We start from the raw sequence: 16,781 nt of genomic DNA on the forward strand, positions 1-16,781 counted from the left end.
ATATCATTTTTATTAACGGCAAGATTACAAAAGTTTATCTTTAAACTTAAAAAATAATAATGTGACATTCAATGTAATAATTATTGATATTGACTGATGTGAAAATGTTCCCTTAATGGCCTAAAGTGTAGTAATGACTACCGAGTTCTCATGGGTCGAAGCATCATATTGACCAGTGAACAGTCTGGGGTGATCCCATCACAACAACAGCCTTTAGGCTTCTGTGGATTATACCAGACTTGCTCAGGATGTTGCAAATTAAGCATAAGCTTCATCAGAGACGTACAATAAATCAGTTTTTCCTGATCCACATCCATGAATACTAAGTGCCTGCAGATACACTCTGTTCTCTGTCCTGATCTGATTTATATTTTCTAACTTAATACACCTGCGGAGTGCACACCTCACTCTACATAAAAATGAATGCAGCTAGTCCAATTTAGATAAGACTCGATTAGTGCGGGACCCACAGAGAGACCTGTATCAGCCACAAAGCCTGGGTTGTGTCAAGAAAGTTTGGATTAGACTTTTAGCCTTTTCGTCTGTTGCATGAACAAAACATGGAAATTCAAAGTCACATTTAAACCTGTCAGATTTAGCAATTGTTGAAATTATAAATTCTTGTTTATTCCAATAAACAAGAGCAAAACAAGGCACTTGTTTTTGTATATTATAATGATGTCGTAACTCTTGGTGTTTTTTTTTTTATTGACGTTGCCAAACTTGAACTTGTCCGCTCCCGTAAAATGTATTTATGCTTTGCAAATTCGTGAAACTTGTCATAAAAATGCTAAAGCAATGTCCTGAAAATAAATAGTTTCCAGACCTATAGCAACACCATACACTTTGACTCTTTCAATCTCGATGTCACTGTCCTTGGTGTCTTGTTATAAACTTGTTGTTTAATTAACTTGGCACTTGATTATGTGCTTGTGGGCCACAGCTATTGTTTCAGTACATAATGTGATTCAGAACCACGGGTCCTGTAATTGGATTCTTTTCCCGAGGCATTATAGATGTCTCATGCACATGTCACTTTTCCACAGAAGTGACACAGTTTGGGTAATTGATTTTCATTTCCAGAGGTGGCTCCAAGCCCTGATGGAGGAAAGGGAAATATTAAAGCTGGAGATACTTGCAACAACGTGATTCAATCTGGCTCCAGGCTCAACTCCAATTCAGAGAGTGTAGACACACACACACAGAGAAAGATGGTTCTCTCCATCGCACCGTGGAATGTGGCGCTGTGCCTCGTGGTGATGGTCATTACTTTTCCCCCTGAGGGTGCAGAGCGTTACAGCCCACAGCTTCTTTTTTGTTGCACACTTCACATACCAGCTGCACCACACACACACACTCATATATATGTACTGGAAGGTTTTAGTGGTGGAGGAGTGAACTGACAGGTGTGTGTCTATGTGCCTGCATAAATATCTCCCAGTGATTGTCTCTATCTCACTTCAAAGACGCTCTGCCACATGTGAGCTGCACGCAGCCTCCAACACGGCGAGAGATAAGTCTTGGCACCAGAATTTAAAACCGCTGCAGCTTCAGGCTGCTTCTCTGTGATAAATTCCCAGTGTGTGGGAGAGGATGTCTGTCCGGTCACTGGTGCGCCATGTGTGCTGCTAAAGACACAATACTGACGTCTTTCAGCCTCAAAATTCCTGGATCCGCCCCCATTTTATGGGTTCTTCCATGGTCCATACTGCATCCTTCCACCAACTTTTGTGGTAATTCTTATAGTAGTTAATCTTGCTAACTAACGGACAAACAAAACAACAAACAAAAGGACACATGACAACAAGGTAACTGGGAGCAGATGACTCGTAGCATTTCAAAATGTGAGGGATTTAACTACACACATCATGTAATGCTGGTCAGGTGTTTTTCCTTGTAGTGTGGTGACCTTGGGCGTCTGATAATGCAAACTGGTAGGAAAACATTGGAATAAATAATATTAACAGGAGGGCTAATCTATACCGTTCCCGATATTTGTACATCTCTGTCCTTTCTGCCCTTGGAACGTGGTCTTTTGACAACGGCAAGATAAACATTTATAATGGAATAAATAAAAACATAATCGTCTATCCCTAATGTTTGAAGTTGCGGGGAGATATCAGTCCGCGTGTGTGTCTGTGTAATCAGAGCATTTGTGTGTGTTCAGTGCTGTTAGATTACCTGCTCCAGTCTGTCCTGAGATAGACTAAGTCCTGCAGCTCTTTGATACAGACATGGCTATCCCTCATTACTCCCCACTTTACCAACCTGGCTCTGCAGATAAGAGGGCAACAACACCTGCCCTCTGTTTCTACAACAGTTACACCTCAGAGAGAAATCTCACAACCACTCTCACAGATCATTTACAGAAAACTTTTTACCCGCTATCTTTTTCTTTTTGCTCCGTTTTCTTGTTTTGTCTTTTACCAAGGTTTCACAGCTGTGATCCTTTTTTGTTATCAACTTTTTTTTTTAATCATTCAGGCCTAATGGTCCTTTTGTTTATCTCAAGCAGTGATGTTTCTTATCATTATATATGGGCTATTTTCAATAATTTGTCCTCTCTCCCTTTGAGATTGCAGATAGCTGGAGGTTTGTTTTTTTATGCTGATCGTGATAAGGTGTTCTGATGCTGTGGCCGATAAACGTTTATTCAGCCCAAAGTTGGTTTAAATCCCTTTCAGGGAGTTTTCTGTGGTAGATTGCACTTTGTGTCCGTGGGTCAAGACAGATATAAAAGAGCCTTTCTTTCCCCTGAAACAGTAAGTCAGCATATTAGAGCAGAGACGAAGCAATTTGTTTTGTCAAAGATTGAACCATTATGAAATCCAAAACAATTTTGGGTTCTCTGGTGATTTAGTTTTCAACTCCTTAATTTGATCACAAAACAATATCACACAAAACTGCCTACTGGTCAGAAATGTGTCTGTTTCCCAGCAAAAGTGCCCCAGTGCATATTTTCGGGAACAGTGGATTTCCACAGAATGTGATATTCTATTAATATATTCGTTTTTCATACAGGCAGCTCTGGGTCAGATCAAACTGTGAAAACGGAGCTGGCACACTCATGCAGTAAGCTTCGTAGCAGACTTAAATGAATGAAGCCAAAGATTTTTGGGATGCTGTAATGTCTGGATTGTTCAGATGTGGAGGATTGACACGAGGATAATTTCTATAACCCAGCCACGCTTATATGCTGATGAGTTTGGAAACATGGTCAGGGCATGGTGAAGACATATTTGAATGCAAAGCGAACATCGTGGGTCAGAGTTCACCAAAGTTTAACTCCCTGTGAAGCCACTCTGCGATTTCCTTTGCCACAGGAAGCAAATGTTCTATTCGCCTCCCCGCTCGCACAGATTAGAAGATCGGCAATTATTCAGGTACGTGTGACTGGGCCCTCACAGTTAATCATGACCACAAATATCAAACTACAACTCAGTAGAACACACCTCCAGCAAGGCCCAGCACTCCCCTTAAATTCTATCAAGCTACACCAAATTGCACACATTTGGCCATTTTTAAAGAAATTGACAAAATTCCTTGATGCGCTCGCTGATATGGATCCACACCAAAGTTTAATGGGTTCTTTCCTGACCCATGCCGCAATCTATCCTGTGGTTGTTGAGTAATCTTGGCCACAAACAAACAACCAACAAACAAACTGACATGCGTGAAAGCATTAAGAAACAAAAGCATATGAAAACGTAACTCCTACTTGGCGGAGGTCATTATATCGGTGCATATTCTTCTTGAGAGAATGTTTTTCATGCCCATATTATTTGTATTATTCATTTTTTTTGTGTTCCTCAGTTGTTGTTGTTGGGAAAAATCAGCCAGTCCAAAGCAACCAGACTGAAATCCAGCTACAGGCGACTGAGTAACACTCTGAAGAGGTAAGTTCCCCTCTATTCCTTCATGAAGCAAGTGTATAGGTGCTTGTTTGACTGCGGAGAAAGTACAACACATGAGACGTGTGTTGAAGAATCTGACTGAAGCGTCTTTGAAAAATACTTAAAAACCTCCGTATCACATCTTGTTTTTTCTCCTCTTACGTACTGCTGTAAAAAGTCGGAGGTAGCATCTGTGGTACCAGCCGCCAGCTTCTGAAGTGACATTTTGATAAACTTGCATTTCTTCTCGCTCAGTTCGCAGAGCCAAAAATGAAATAATAATTTGAACAAAAAAAGGGTAGCTTCGAGCGTGTAGCAGAGGCGGTACGCTCAAGGTACCACCACCACGAACGGCTGTAATAGGCTGAGGTAGCTGTCTGAGACATGCCCCAAAGCACTTTTTCTTTTTAAGCTTTATTAAATCCATGAACAATGATTCTCATAATCCCCACCAAGGCACATAATAGAGGGTATTAAATTAACTTTTGAGACCCCAGTTTCCTGTGAAGACGAGGGGAAAAAATCTGAATGTGCACATTAAATTTAAATCAGCTCAGTGCTCAAATAGTCTATCAGGAGAATCAGCAGATTTTGGTATGTTTACATTAATATAGGACCCCAAGGTTTGTTTAAAAGTTTTGAAAATGTATTCAGGCTTTTGAGATGTCTAGTTACAGTTGATCTTGGTCAAAAAAGTCATATTAGTGTTACCATCAGTTAGCTTGTAGTGTTTGTACACTGCATACCACACAGGTAAATCATCGTTTCATCTCACAGTGCCCAGGACTGTGAGCTCCAGCGTTTGGAGGAGGCTAAGAGGTCTCGTGCTGAGCTGGAGAGGCTGCACACTGAACTGGAGAGAACAGAGGAGCAGAGCATCTCCGAGGAGCCCGAGAGTGAGGTCAAAGAACTGAGGCAGCAGCTCCTGCGGGCATACAACGAACTGAGGGCTGCCGAGAACACGCAGTACAACACACAACTCCGACTGAAGTGGTGAGCCGCGCAGCACACACCCAATCACTGCAATGTATCGAATCCAAGTTAATCCCAAGAGAGGAAGCCTTTAATTGAAACAAAAACTCCTCTTCGCATGCAGCTTCGTCTTTCTTAGAAACATGCAGCACTGACAGGAACCAAGTAACTGGAGACTAGGACATTACAGAGAAGTGAAACTAGTGGTGAAGCAGAAGTTGAGTACAGTAAGAGAACATACGTGTGAATGGACACACGCACATAGTATTGACACTGTATTGCTTAGCCGGCAACATTTTCTTCTTTACTGCTGATACTGTTTACACCAATGACTGTATATGAAGGTAGACGACATGACCGCTCCCCAAAAGTGAAGCCAAAGCAGCAGAATAGTTCATAAACCCTACCTCCACCATGTTAGTGGATGGGACATAATGATAATAATAACTTATTTATTTATATAGCACCTTTCAAAACACAGCTTCAAGGTGCTTAACAAGTTTGAAGGCAAACAATAGGAAACTATTAAAAAGTGATTTGAAGAAAACACTCAGCAATAGAGAACATACAGAAATAAACGTTTTAAAGCACACCTATAAAAAAGTGTTTTTAAGAGAGATTTTATAGAGGAGAAGGAGTTTGCCAGATGGATCTCCTCGGAGAGACTGTTCCGAAGAGTGGAAGCATTGAAAGAAAGGGGCCGGGACTGTGGAATGGTGGGCAGGGCCTTCGCTGAGGACCTCAGGCTACGACCAGGCACATATGGTGTTTTTAGGCAGTTAGATTGGGCTCTCTCAAGTTGTGGGAATAGGAGAAACAACTGCTCTGTATGATCTGTTTCTGTCAGAGCTGGTGCACTGATAGGTGCTTCAATCTTTTTCGATCTAACTGCACGAGCAATTTGCTGCGAGTTATCAATTCAGTCACATTTTCTGGTATCTGGTTTTAATTAGTTATTTGATAGCTACGAAAAGAGGCGAAACCCCATGATTGACAGCTGAGACTGACTCCCAATTGGGTCAAGCATGTGAATCAATGGGACGTCGCCACTGCAGCTCCATCCCCCAATCACAACTGTGCAGACTCTGGCCCAAAAAAGAGATTAGCGGCAGCGTTCTTATCCAGGATGTTTTGGCTTCTTTTCTGGATAGTGGGAGGAAGTGGGGACACGTCGTCCGTCTTTGTTTACACACTTGAGAGTAAAAACAGGAATAAAAACTATTTGAGGTTTTACTGCCTAAAATGTTTTTGTGTCAGTAACCACATTCCCTCAGAGTTTCGTCACAAGGGGTTAAAGTTGATGCACAACCAGTTTCAAATGGATTTTTACATTTCCTGAACATGTGAAGTTGTATGATCCTTTCACCCTGATTAGTGTTTTGACGTCTCTTCTGCTTCCTACAGCCAGTTTTCCTCGTCTCTGCTGCCGGTTTCTGTTTTTCCTTCCCTGAGCTCACTCAGCACCCCCAGTCAGCATGTCCAAAGGGTCAAACACACCCACAGAGCTGGAAAAGAACGCACTCGCTCGAGCATCTCTCTCCGCTCTGTACACAAACTTAACTTTTCAAGGGCCAAAGGGAGGTTATCGGAACATTGCTATGCAACGTGGTAACATACACCGGTGCTTCCTAAAGCTCGCTCGTGTCGAATGGGAGTTGCATAAACAAAACACTTAAAGGAGTCAGTTAAACTGTCATTTAAGGGAATGAAACAGTTCAAATGTCGATTTGTGTCGCAGTTAAGATTTTTGTTGAATTTTAATCACCAACGATGAGTTAATTGCACCTTCCCCACACAGTAAACGTCAATGTAAGAATTTAACAGGCTGTGAAAGGACAGTGATACTGATTACTGATAATCTATGGAAGGAAACTAATAAAAGTACAAAGGGTGAGTGTGATCAAAGTTTTGGGGTGAAAAAGTGTGAAAAAGTGAAAATGGGTTTTTCAAGCTCCATATTTTACTCCCTTAAATAATTATTGTGACTCGTATTTTTGGTTTTAACTGCTCTGCAATTGAAGGATAAACCTTCGAAAGTCAACCGTTCATATCACATAAATTCAGCGCCGTATTGCAAAGATACGATCTATAGGATACGGTGATTTTAAGCCTCACAGTGAAGCAGAGAGTTGTAGTCGCAGCGGTAATTGAAATATTAAATGGAAACACTTAAGGAGCGTTCCCTGAGAGCCTGCGTGTGTGTACGTCATTTGCAAGAGCTTTCGTTGGCGAGTTCTCATCCTCTCCTCGTCTTTTTCTTCTCCTCTTTCTGCTCTTTCTGCCTTTCACACTCTCCGGCCTAATCTCTCCCCCCCTCTTCCCGTCTCCCTCCCTTGTCCACATGGCTACCGGTCTGCATATGATGAGCAGATGCTCACCACTTAAATATGCCTTTTAAAATCTTTGCGTCCTTCATCTTTAGCCAAACATGTACAGAGGAATTCCTCAGCGCCTTTTCCAGTCGCATACTTTAGCATGCACGCAGTTTTCTATATATTTCTTAAATATCCAGTATATCAACTTGTCAGGGAGATATGATGAAACAAACAGCAAAATGTTATGATGTTTTTTTAAGATTAACAAAGCGGCGCTAAAACTATTTGATACAAAGCAGCTCAAACGGCTCAAAAGAGCCTTTGCCACAGGGAAATAAGAAAATAATACAAATTATGTTTTATATGCACGTTTGAACTCTGTTTGGCTCTTTATGATTCTTTATGTTTATGTACAGTATGAGAACTTACTGTGTCTAAAGTTCATAGCAACGTCTGACATTTCTATCCTAATAATCTCATTTCCTTTTTCTTTTTGTCCTCTTACCTCGCCTCACCTCGACGCTGTGCAGTCTGTGGGAGGAGAAGCGGTACCTGGAGAGAGAGAGTGAGACTCAGCTGAAACCTGCTGTAAGTTGCACCATCCAGGTCTGGTTTCAGAGATGTGGATTACCGCTGCAATAACTGTCTTCGGAGGGGATAAATATGAGTTTTACTATAAGCCTCCTCCCAGGCCTAATCCCTCCATGTGATGACTTGCCATTGGCTCATTTTTAAGGGCCCGTTAAAGCAACAAGAAGCTGAAACATTTATATTCCAGTCTCTCCATCTTCACAAAAATATGATGCATGTGCTAAATAATTTTTTACCCCTCAGAGGGAGATTTCTTTTTTCTGTAGTCAAAGCAGGAAAATCAAATTAGTCATCATTGATCATCATTGCATTAAAGCAACAGATTTACAATAATAATAAAATATAATAATTTATTCATTCACAAATCCTAATAAAACCCCTTTATCCACTTGATTCTGTTTGAGTCCTACACCACAGTTCACTGTATCATGCTGCAGGGCATATTAATACTGTATTACTTTTATTATTCAGTGTGTCAGACATCTACCACAATGTAGAGCATTTCCAACACTTGGATGGGCAAGGAAGTCTCTAGCAGCTGATGAATCAGCGGCGCAAACTATCAGCGATTGTGTCAGAAGAAGAATACAAACGTAGAATCCGTGGGGCAGGCGGGAGAATTACGTGAACAAATCACCAACGCCGTTAAACTTCATCGAAATTCTTTTCCAGGCGCCAATTAATGTTTGATTACTGTTTGCAACAACAAAACATTACAAAGGTGCTTGTGCTCTGCTTTCGTGCCTCTGGCTGCGAGTGATGGTGTTCATGAGTCAGAGAGGCTCATGGGTAATGACGAGTGACATTTAACAGACTTACCTTCTGCTCACAAAGGAATATATAATCAAATGTGAAGATAAAAGTTATATTAATGATAACCAATGTCCATGACAAATGCTGAGTTGCAGAAATGCTGAATCAAGCTGAAAAATGCAAATAGGATGATGCCACACTGCCAAAGTCGAAGGCATGTGATGATGTCCAGGTCCTTGGATGATGTCACACTCTAAAAGCCTCTGACACCTGTTATAAAACATATAAATCTGATTAGTTTTAAAAGACAGTACATTTACCTCCCTGCGGTTATATACCTACGACAACCAGTGCAATTTCCGGCCCTTCAGGTGTTCTTGACAAATTGCATCAACAGTTATATGAGGTCTAAACAACCTTTTGATGTTTGTCCACTAATTATCCAATAATAATAATGAATCATTTAATCATTAAGACCAAAGTGACAACTGGCCAAAGTGTGATATAATTTGAAAGGATTCCCTGAAGTTGATCCTGAGACAAAGTGTGATCTGTGAGGTCAAGGCGACGTTGATCTTTGACCTTTGACTAGCGAATTCCAATCGGTTCATCCTCGAGTCCAAGTGAAGGTTAATACCTAATTTGAAGAAATTCCTTCAAGAAGTTTTTTGAGACATCATTTTCACAAGAATGGGAAACCAGAAAACATAATGCCTCCGGCCGCTCACTGTCAGTGGTGTGGAGGCATAAAATTAGAGCTCCCGTGTCCTGAATGAGCCGAATGTTATGAATGTGGAAATCAGTTGAAGCATGCAGGAGTTGTCGGAGCCAGAAGCCCCAAAATTGCAGAAGAAGCTTAGTATTTCAAAGAGTAGTAGAGTATGAGGAGTTGAGAGAAGAGAAATGAGAACAGGAACGTCCTGAATAGCTGAAGGTTCTGATGATGAAATCGATTTGCGTATGCTGGGGTTGTCGTCGACCAAAGCCCCCCAAAATATTAGGGCTATAATAAAGAAAAAGGAAAACTGACTGCTGCAACTGCATGACAAGACATGTGGGCAGGAGCCATCCACTGCTACTATAAACACACATAACACCAGAATAACAAAGAGAAGGAATGTAAGTGTGAACTGGTCGTATTGAACCTACAGCATTAAGTTTTGTGTACAGTAGTATGAGCCACACTGAGGGCGGTTGCATTCTTCTCTCTCCCTGTCGCACACAAAAACAAAAACATACTTGTCATACGTGATTCATGAACTATGCGTTTCATCGCTGACGTCTCAAATACATTTCTAATTGTTTTCCTGAGGAACCATAAACTAAATCTTTACGGCGCATGGCATTGAACAAGCTGAATTGATAACAGCTGGTTCAGTTGCAGCGGATTTACTTTAATGGTGACGCTTTGTGAAGTTAAGTCGGCGTAATGCAACAGTGCTGACTGACAAACACGTCTTTGTGGTGCAGAAAACGATGAGAATTAACATTTTTGCATGAAACTGGAACCACTCAAAGCACCGCAAAACGGTTTCACCTCAGAGAAAGATGCTCTACTTCAGGTTCATAAAATTAAGATTCAAGTTTGGAGTCGTTTAACGTGGGTCTTAAATTAGGTGCTGAATCTTTTTGTTTTTCATCAAAACATGAACCAAACAGATGCGAAGCAATAGAGCTGATTTAAAGTGTTTTTAAAAGAAAATGTGCAAAGCAAAGACTTCGAAAAACCTTGAATAGTGATCTAATGTTCATGTTGGTGGGTCGTCCAGGAGCTGGAGAGCAGAATAAAAGCCCTGCAGGACAAAAATGAGGATCTGAGGATAGAGGTGGCTCAGAGACAAGTGGAAGTCAGGTACCTCATGACCAAACCTCTTTTCATCCAGTTGGTGTTATTTCCCATGTCTTTTATTTGTTTATTTTTGTTTTTTCCATTATTTGTGTGCTTTTGCCTGTTTATTACAATAAGAAACACTGCAGATGATTCCCTTCAGTGCTGTTAATTACCAGTTTTAATAAGCATGAACTTGTGTGTGTGTGTGTGTGTGTGTGTGTTGCCAGAAGTCTCACTGAAGATGTGGAAACCCATGAAGCTCAGATACTGAGAGAACAGAAAGAGCTGGAGGACCAGAAGGAGATCATAGAGCTCAAAGAGGTTTGTGTGTGTGTGTGTCTGTGTGTGTGGGCCTGACTGACTAAGCATAACTCACAGCACACCACCAATAAAACAACAAAGCATGTGCTTTCTTACATTTGTATGTGTCTCTGTGTGTGTCACAAGGCGGAGAAAGCCCAGCTCATCAGCGTACCTGACCAGATATTAGAGAAGATGAAGAGGAAACGCTCCAAGAAGGAGTAAGTGCATTTAATCTATAACTTTATCTGGAAAATTTGTCGAAACACCAGAAAATAAAATGAGCGATTTCGCTGAGAAAACACTGAAGAGGAAACACAATGGAAACAAATGGTTTTCTCCTGGAATTGAACAATTATCTTAAATCAAATCCCAAATCTTCAATTATTCTGTCATTCGTCTCTGTATACATAAAAGATGTGGATTCAACTGAAATAATCCTGCACTTTTCATAATGTGAGTGTGTGCTGCTAAATAATAATGATAATATCTTTATTTATAAAGCACTTCTCAAGGTTATAAAGGGCTTCCTGGATAAAAACAAACAAGTAATTAATACATACAAATTAACTGAAAAACGAAAACAGTCACGAAAGAAACGAAATACAAAACTTGACAGAAATCTGATGCAATAAAAGTAAATTATAAGGTTTTATTTAAAGTAAGTTTCTCAGTGTAAACTTTTAATTAGATCTGTGCAAAACTTAAGCTAACTATTCATTTTAATCCTTTTTCTGCAAAAAAGAAATTCAATTTCCAGTTCCATTAGTTGTTCAGTCTCTTCTCTGCAACATATCTTGCATATAAGTAGAAAAATAATGTTGGCAATCCCTCTCTTTTAATAAAAATGACAACCACATGTATTAGGCTCCAGTCAAAAGCCCCTTAATCACCAGAGAATAGCTCCACTTGGAGCCGCGCTGCAGTCTCTTTTAATGTTTACTCCAAATTAATACTTGGCTTGCGAGCGTTGCAGCGGAGCCGTCTGCATGAGCCATGTGAGCTCCAGTACGACTCGCAATCTGAAATTCACAAAGCTGAGTGGCACCGGGAGGGGGTGTGTTAAAGATGGATGCACATGCTGTTATTTCATAAGATCTGCACTCCTACAAAGCTTGTGTGATGATATACACTGTGTTGTACTTCTTTTGTCTCTAAAATGTTCTGTTCCTCTCCTCCAAACACGCCAGAGCCGCTCTGAAGGAAATAGAAGCACTAAACGCAGAGATCTCCGAAACGGAGCAGCAAGTGCAGGAGGTGGAAGTACGAAACCGATCCCTCAGGATGAGGAGGGAGGAGGTGATGCAGAAGCTGGAGGCTCTCCAGGCCCAAGTCGAAGCCAGTCAGAGAGAGTGCAGACAGCTGCTGAAAGAACAGGAAGTCAGCAGGGAGGAGGAGGCGGAATTCATTGGGACCAGGTACAAAACTATTAACACAGCCAAATGTGGATAACATGGAAAGGGCGTCCTAAAAAGGACGAATGTGGATGATGAATATATTAAGATGGAAACACAATATTTGATATGGGGGTTGAGATGTTTCCACATGAGTCGCTGTGTGTTTTGTGTCACCAGAGGTATCCTGGAAATGAAGCTACAGGACGTCATGTGTGACAGAAAGCACCTGTTCGAGAGCCAGTCTGTGCAGCTCAGGGAGAAAAATAGGTAGAGAATGGAAACTGAGCTCGATGACACATGGAAACGAGTCTCCACATATTCATAAACATGTGAATTCATACATTTTATGTAGATGCCTTCACACTTACACTTGTACACCTGAAATACACAGAAGGACACTTCTAGTGCATAAATCTGCCAAGGCTGATTGGCCACTTAATCCCCATATTGTACATGTATTAAGATCAGATACATCGGGGTCATTGTCTGGATCCACACCAACACCTGTTTGTATTATTTCCCATTAGCACAGTTCAGATGCCTGTTTTCTTCATAAATATCTCTGCATTCTTTTTTGAGAGATTCAGATGTGCACCCGCATCCGCACCCTTAATCGAATCTGCTCCAGAGGTTAATGGATTCTTCCTCAGCTTATACGCCAGACTTCCACCAAGTTTCAATAAATTGGGTTCAGTAGTCTTTGCATAATAACTGGCAGACCGATAAACAGCAATGAAAACATATCCTTCTCACCACAGTTAAAATACCTGATATCATAACAAGAAATCTATTTAATGAGCAAAGTTTGACAGGGTGAATTTCAGCTGGTTAGTGCCGCAGACGCAACCTTCTGATGATGATAAATATTTAAAATGGTGTCTGTGTTTTCCTTCAGGCAGATGCAAGCCCTCAAGAGGATGGAGCACGCGTTGACCACGGCCACGGAGCAGCTAGGACACGTGCAATCGATCCACAGCGAGCTGCAGGCCCAGGTGAATTGTGGGTCGGTGCTTTCAATGTCAGCAGGAGAAACGTCTGCTCAAATTTGGAGCAGTGAAACAACATGCTCGGAAACATCCAAATTCTCCCTCACAACGTTGAACACACACCCCTCATGGTTTTTTAGTGTGGGGACATTTTTTTAATAATGTCACAGGGCCAATAAAAAGCACATTAAGTGTTTAATCTGTATTTCACTGGAAGCATTTTTGTTTCTCCGGCTTCCTGTAGTTTTACTGATGCTCAGGGTTTTTACAACGAAAAGTGGAAACAGAAAAGAACTGAGCGGGCGGGTTACGGGAAACGCATCAGCACATGTCACAAGCACATGAACGGTATGGAAGGAATTCGTTATGACACATTGGGGGATTGACACCCACGTAGGACACATTGAAAACAAAGCAGTTGCACAATAGGATTTATTCATTAATCTGCCAATCATTAAATAAACATAAATATAACTGTTTAGACGAGGATTTAAAAGTCTCCAGCGCAAGTCAAATAAGATGTGACTGATGGGTTTAATATTTACCACAGAGTCCACACATTCTTTGCTGAGGTAGAAGAACTGATAAAATAAAGCACAATGTTTGTTTTGCTGCTACAAAGCTTTATATCGAACAGAATATGATTTTTGTTTTTTAAATATTGTGTTGATTGTATTATTGTGAACAGTAATAAAGCAAATTCACTTTCATTTATGACTGTTTATAAGAAAAGCTCTGCACACAACGTCCAGCACACAAAGTGACAGTATATTGTAGGACTGTTTGAGGAGGACTCACTAATGACAAGGAACTGTCACACTTCACAACTTCTGAAGTAGCTCCGGATCATTAAGGTTTAGAACAGGCACGGCACTAGTGTAGCATAAATAAAAGTGTATTACAGAACTGCAGAAAGCCCTTAAAACCTATTCATGTAGTTGTTCCCCCCCCCCCATCTTCCGTGGACTAACAATCTTTAAATATGGAGCAGTGTAGCTCATACTTCTGAGCACGAGGCCTGGCAACCCTGCAGAGAGGTGCAATCCCGCACGCCCGGAGGCATTCATTTTTTATAAGCTTCAGTGAACACTTTTAGTGTCGCTGGATCTAAGGGCTATCAGAGAGGCCTCAGGGAAACTCTGATATATAGTATTAATTATTTTGCAGCCAGTGTTTTAATGTGGGATTGAATATGCACTGACAGAATTTATTATGAAGTCTGGTAATCTTTGTACCGACTCCTTGCGGCCCTTCACTTTCACATCCCCCAGATTGTAAAAGTCTAAAGGACTGTAATCAGGGAAACAATTGATGCTAATGTATTTTACGTGCTTTGTCTAAGAGTCAGGAGGGACCGTGGCAGACGTTAAGATCTCCTTTTGCTTCGCTGAAAAGCCTGAGCGCACGTTTGATGTTTACTTTCTGAATTGAACTTCCAAGTTAGATGCTGTTCCCGGAAGAGAGGCCGGCGCTCAGCAGAGGATGGAGCTTCAGAAGGAGGTGGACGCTCTTAAAGTCGGCTTTGAAAAACAGGTGGGAACAATGTGTGTGGGGTTGACTCGGTACCATTAGCAGCTCCATTAACAGTCGACTGCAGTAGCCACCTAACAAGAGAAGCCTGTAGGTTTTCTTTATTTTTTTTACACTACACAATGCATTGGATAAACCATATTTTAGTTTTAAAATACTTTTATGTCTGAGAACTTTAGTTTTGTTTTATTGTCCTTTGAATGTTTTATGTATGTTCTATTTGGTATATTTCATATTTAGAGTCTTATCTTCGAGACAAAATTATATTTTCTGTTGCATAATGCTCTCATCCTACAGTATGTCACACAAAACTTTAACGATCCCTTCAGGGAAAATGCTGCACTTTGCACAAAAAAAGTTTCAGTATTCATCCTCTTCTTTATTCCATTTTCCTGTCTCATTCTGCCTCGAGTACACCGTTCAGTTTTAATCAAACGAGAACATTCTTGAATTTGTTCCCTCATCCAGCTTTCCGTGGCGGAGGAGGAGAGCCAGAAGAAGCGTCAGTACGGGACGATTCAGGAGCTGCTGAAGGAGTCGAACCTCCTCAGAGAGGAACTCCACTACCTCAGATGTCTCACCAAGATCAAAGTTGAGGAGAGGGGCCAGAAGCACCGCGAACTGCTCAGGGCCGAGGTGCAACACAACACACACACACAAACCAAACACACACCATCAGGTACGTGCAGCTTAGGTCTTTTTGAAACCAGTTGTGACTTCTCCATAAGTGTATTTATTAACACATGCAAACACAGAGATGTATATGTCACATAAACGTGTCAGAAACATCTAAGAGCAAAATAAATGGGTCTAGTTTGATGTAAATGTGACATCACAGCAAGTGAAAATGAGACAAATTCAAGTGTACATGTCACCACAGTGGGATTTGGGAAAAAAATGCCCCTTCAGACTCTTCAAATTGGCAGAAATGACTCTTCAGGAGATCCTGTCTTCCTACTGATATCAAAAACACCAGTATCACTTGTGACCGAAGATTGCTGGAGTTTTTTATCTGATCAATTAGTGTTGAAAACCCAAGTCAACAATGATCAGCCTCAGTGGATTCTCATTATTCTCAAACTTCTCTGCAGAGCCCGTCCAATATGGAGAAGTAGAACTTTGGGGACCGATGCAGATATTTCAATCAGGAGAGACTTTGAGAGAAACAAATGTAAATTAGAATAAAAATGAAATTTACTGTGAACAGAGGAACAGACTTTGGAGCTTGGACCTCAGCACACAATGAACACAATGTAAGCAGTCCTATGGAATTTGATGCTTTGGATGTGAAGATGAATGACAAGTGATCCCAGTTCTGAACTGACTGCTGAATGACAGGAGAGAGAACATTTTAGACTTTGGCAGCTCACAGGCGATTGGCTTATTGCAAGTGTGGAGCTTAGAGACAGCAGGATTTGAGATAAGAACACTGTCTTCCTGACTGAACTAAACACTTGGCTTCATTCAGGTGTAAAAACTTTCCAATACTGATATCAGCCAGTACATTTATACTCCAAAGAAACTGACAATGATTTTAACAAACCCTTTTGAAATAGAAATTCAAATTCAAATCAATTTGCATCTTGTCTACATTGTTTATTCTCTAAAATAAAAGATTTTGTTTCAGTAAACATAAACTCTGATACCAATATGTTTGTGACAGTCTCATATCAGCCAGCCACCAAATCAGTCAGGCTTCAACCAGGACAGCTCGATCAACATATGAATTCATTTATTTTCGGAACAGAAGCTTCCACATCATTTTAAAAAAGATGTGCTCCCACAAATTGAAGGACGACGCTTGCGAGTACACACACAAACAGACGTGATGAAACTGTGGATGTGTTTGTGTAACTCTCCACAGCAACTGCACCAGCTCATCCAGTACGAGCTGCGAGAGAAAGACCTGATCATCATGGACCACAACAAGCTGAATACTCTGCTTCAGCGCAGGTGTTATTTCCTCCTCTTTTTCTTTCACCTGCCACCTTTCATTAAATGCGACGGTGTGTGTGTGTGGTGTGTGTGGTGAGGAGAGGATCTTGATTACAGAGAAGCTTCTAAGCTGTTAATAGCAGGCATTAGAGGAACCTCTGTCACTGTCTTCATATTGTGTGTTTTTTGTGCAATGTGGAGATTAATCTTGAGATTTCACAACTCAATTCAAGATCTCTAAGTAAATTCCAGTTTCAGCAGTTGTACAGATGGTGTTT

General features: G+C 41.0%; 1 protein-coding gene across 2 annotated transcripts in view; it reads left to right on the top strand.

Moving 5' to 3' along the window:
* The window catches only part of ccdc146 (coiled-coil domain containing 146), a 45,887-nt gene that overhangs the window by 14,272 nt on the left and 14,834 nt on the right, over positions 1-16,781 (top strand). For both annotated transcript variants that reach the window (XM_034578104.1, XM_034578105.1), the window contains exons 3-14: positions 3,814-3,896; positions 4,671-4,886; positions 7,711-7,768; positions 10,294-10,376; positions 10,583-10,676; positions 10,803-10,876; positions 11,846-12,073; positions 12,230-12,319; positions 12,948-13,044; positions 14,479-14,571; positions 15,037-15,204; positions 16,433-16,521. In XM_034578104.1, coding sequence (XP_034433995.1) covers positions 3,814-3,896; positions 4,671-4,886; positions 7,711-7,768; positions 10,294-10,376; positions 10,583-10,676; positions 10,803-10,876; positions 11,846-12,073; positions 12,230-12,319; positions 12,948-13,044; positions 14,479-14,571; positions 15,037-15,204; positions 16,433-16,521 — 1,373 coding nt within the window. The remainder of the gene's footprint in view (positions 1-3,813; positions 3,897-4,670; positions 4,887-7,710; positions 7,769-10,293; positions 10,377-10,582; positions 10,677-10,802; positions 10,877-11,845; positions 12,074-12,229; positions 12,320-12,947; positions 13,045-14,478; positions 14,572-15,036; positions 15,205-16,432; positions 16,522-16,781) is intronic.

Source organism: Hippoglossus hippoglossus, chromosome 23 (genome assembly GCF_009819705.1).
Source record: "Hippoglossus hippoglossus isolate fHipHip1 chromosome 23, fHipHip1.pri, whole genome shotgun sequence".
NCBI lineage: Eukaryota > Metazoa > Chordata > Actinopteri > Pleuronectiformes > Pleuronectidae > Hippoglossus > Hippoglossus hippoglossus.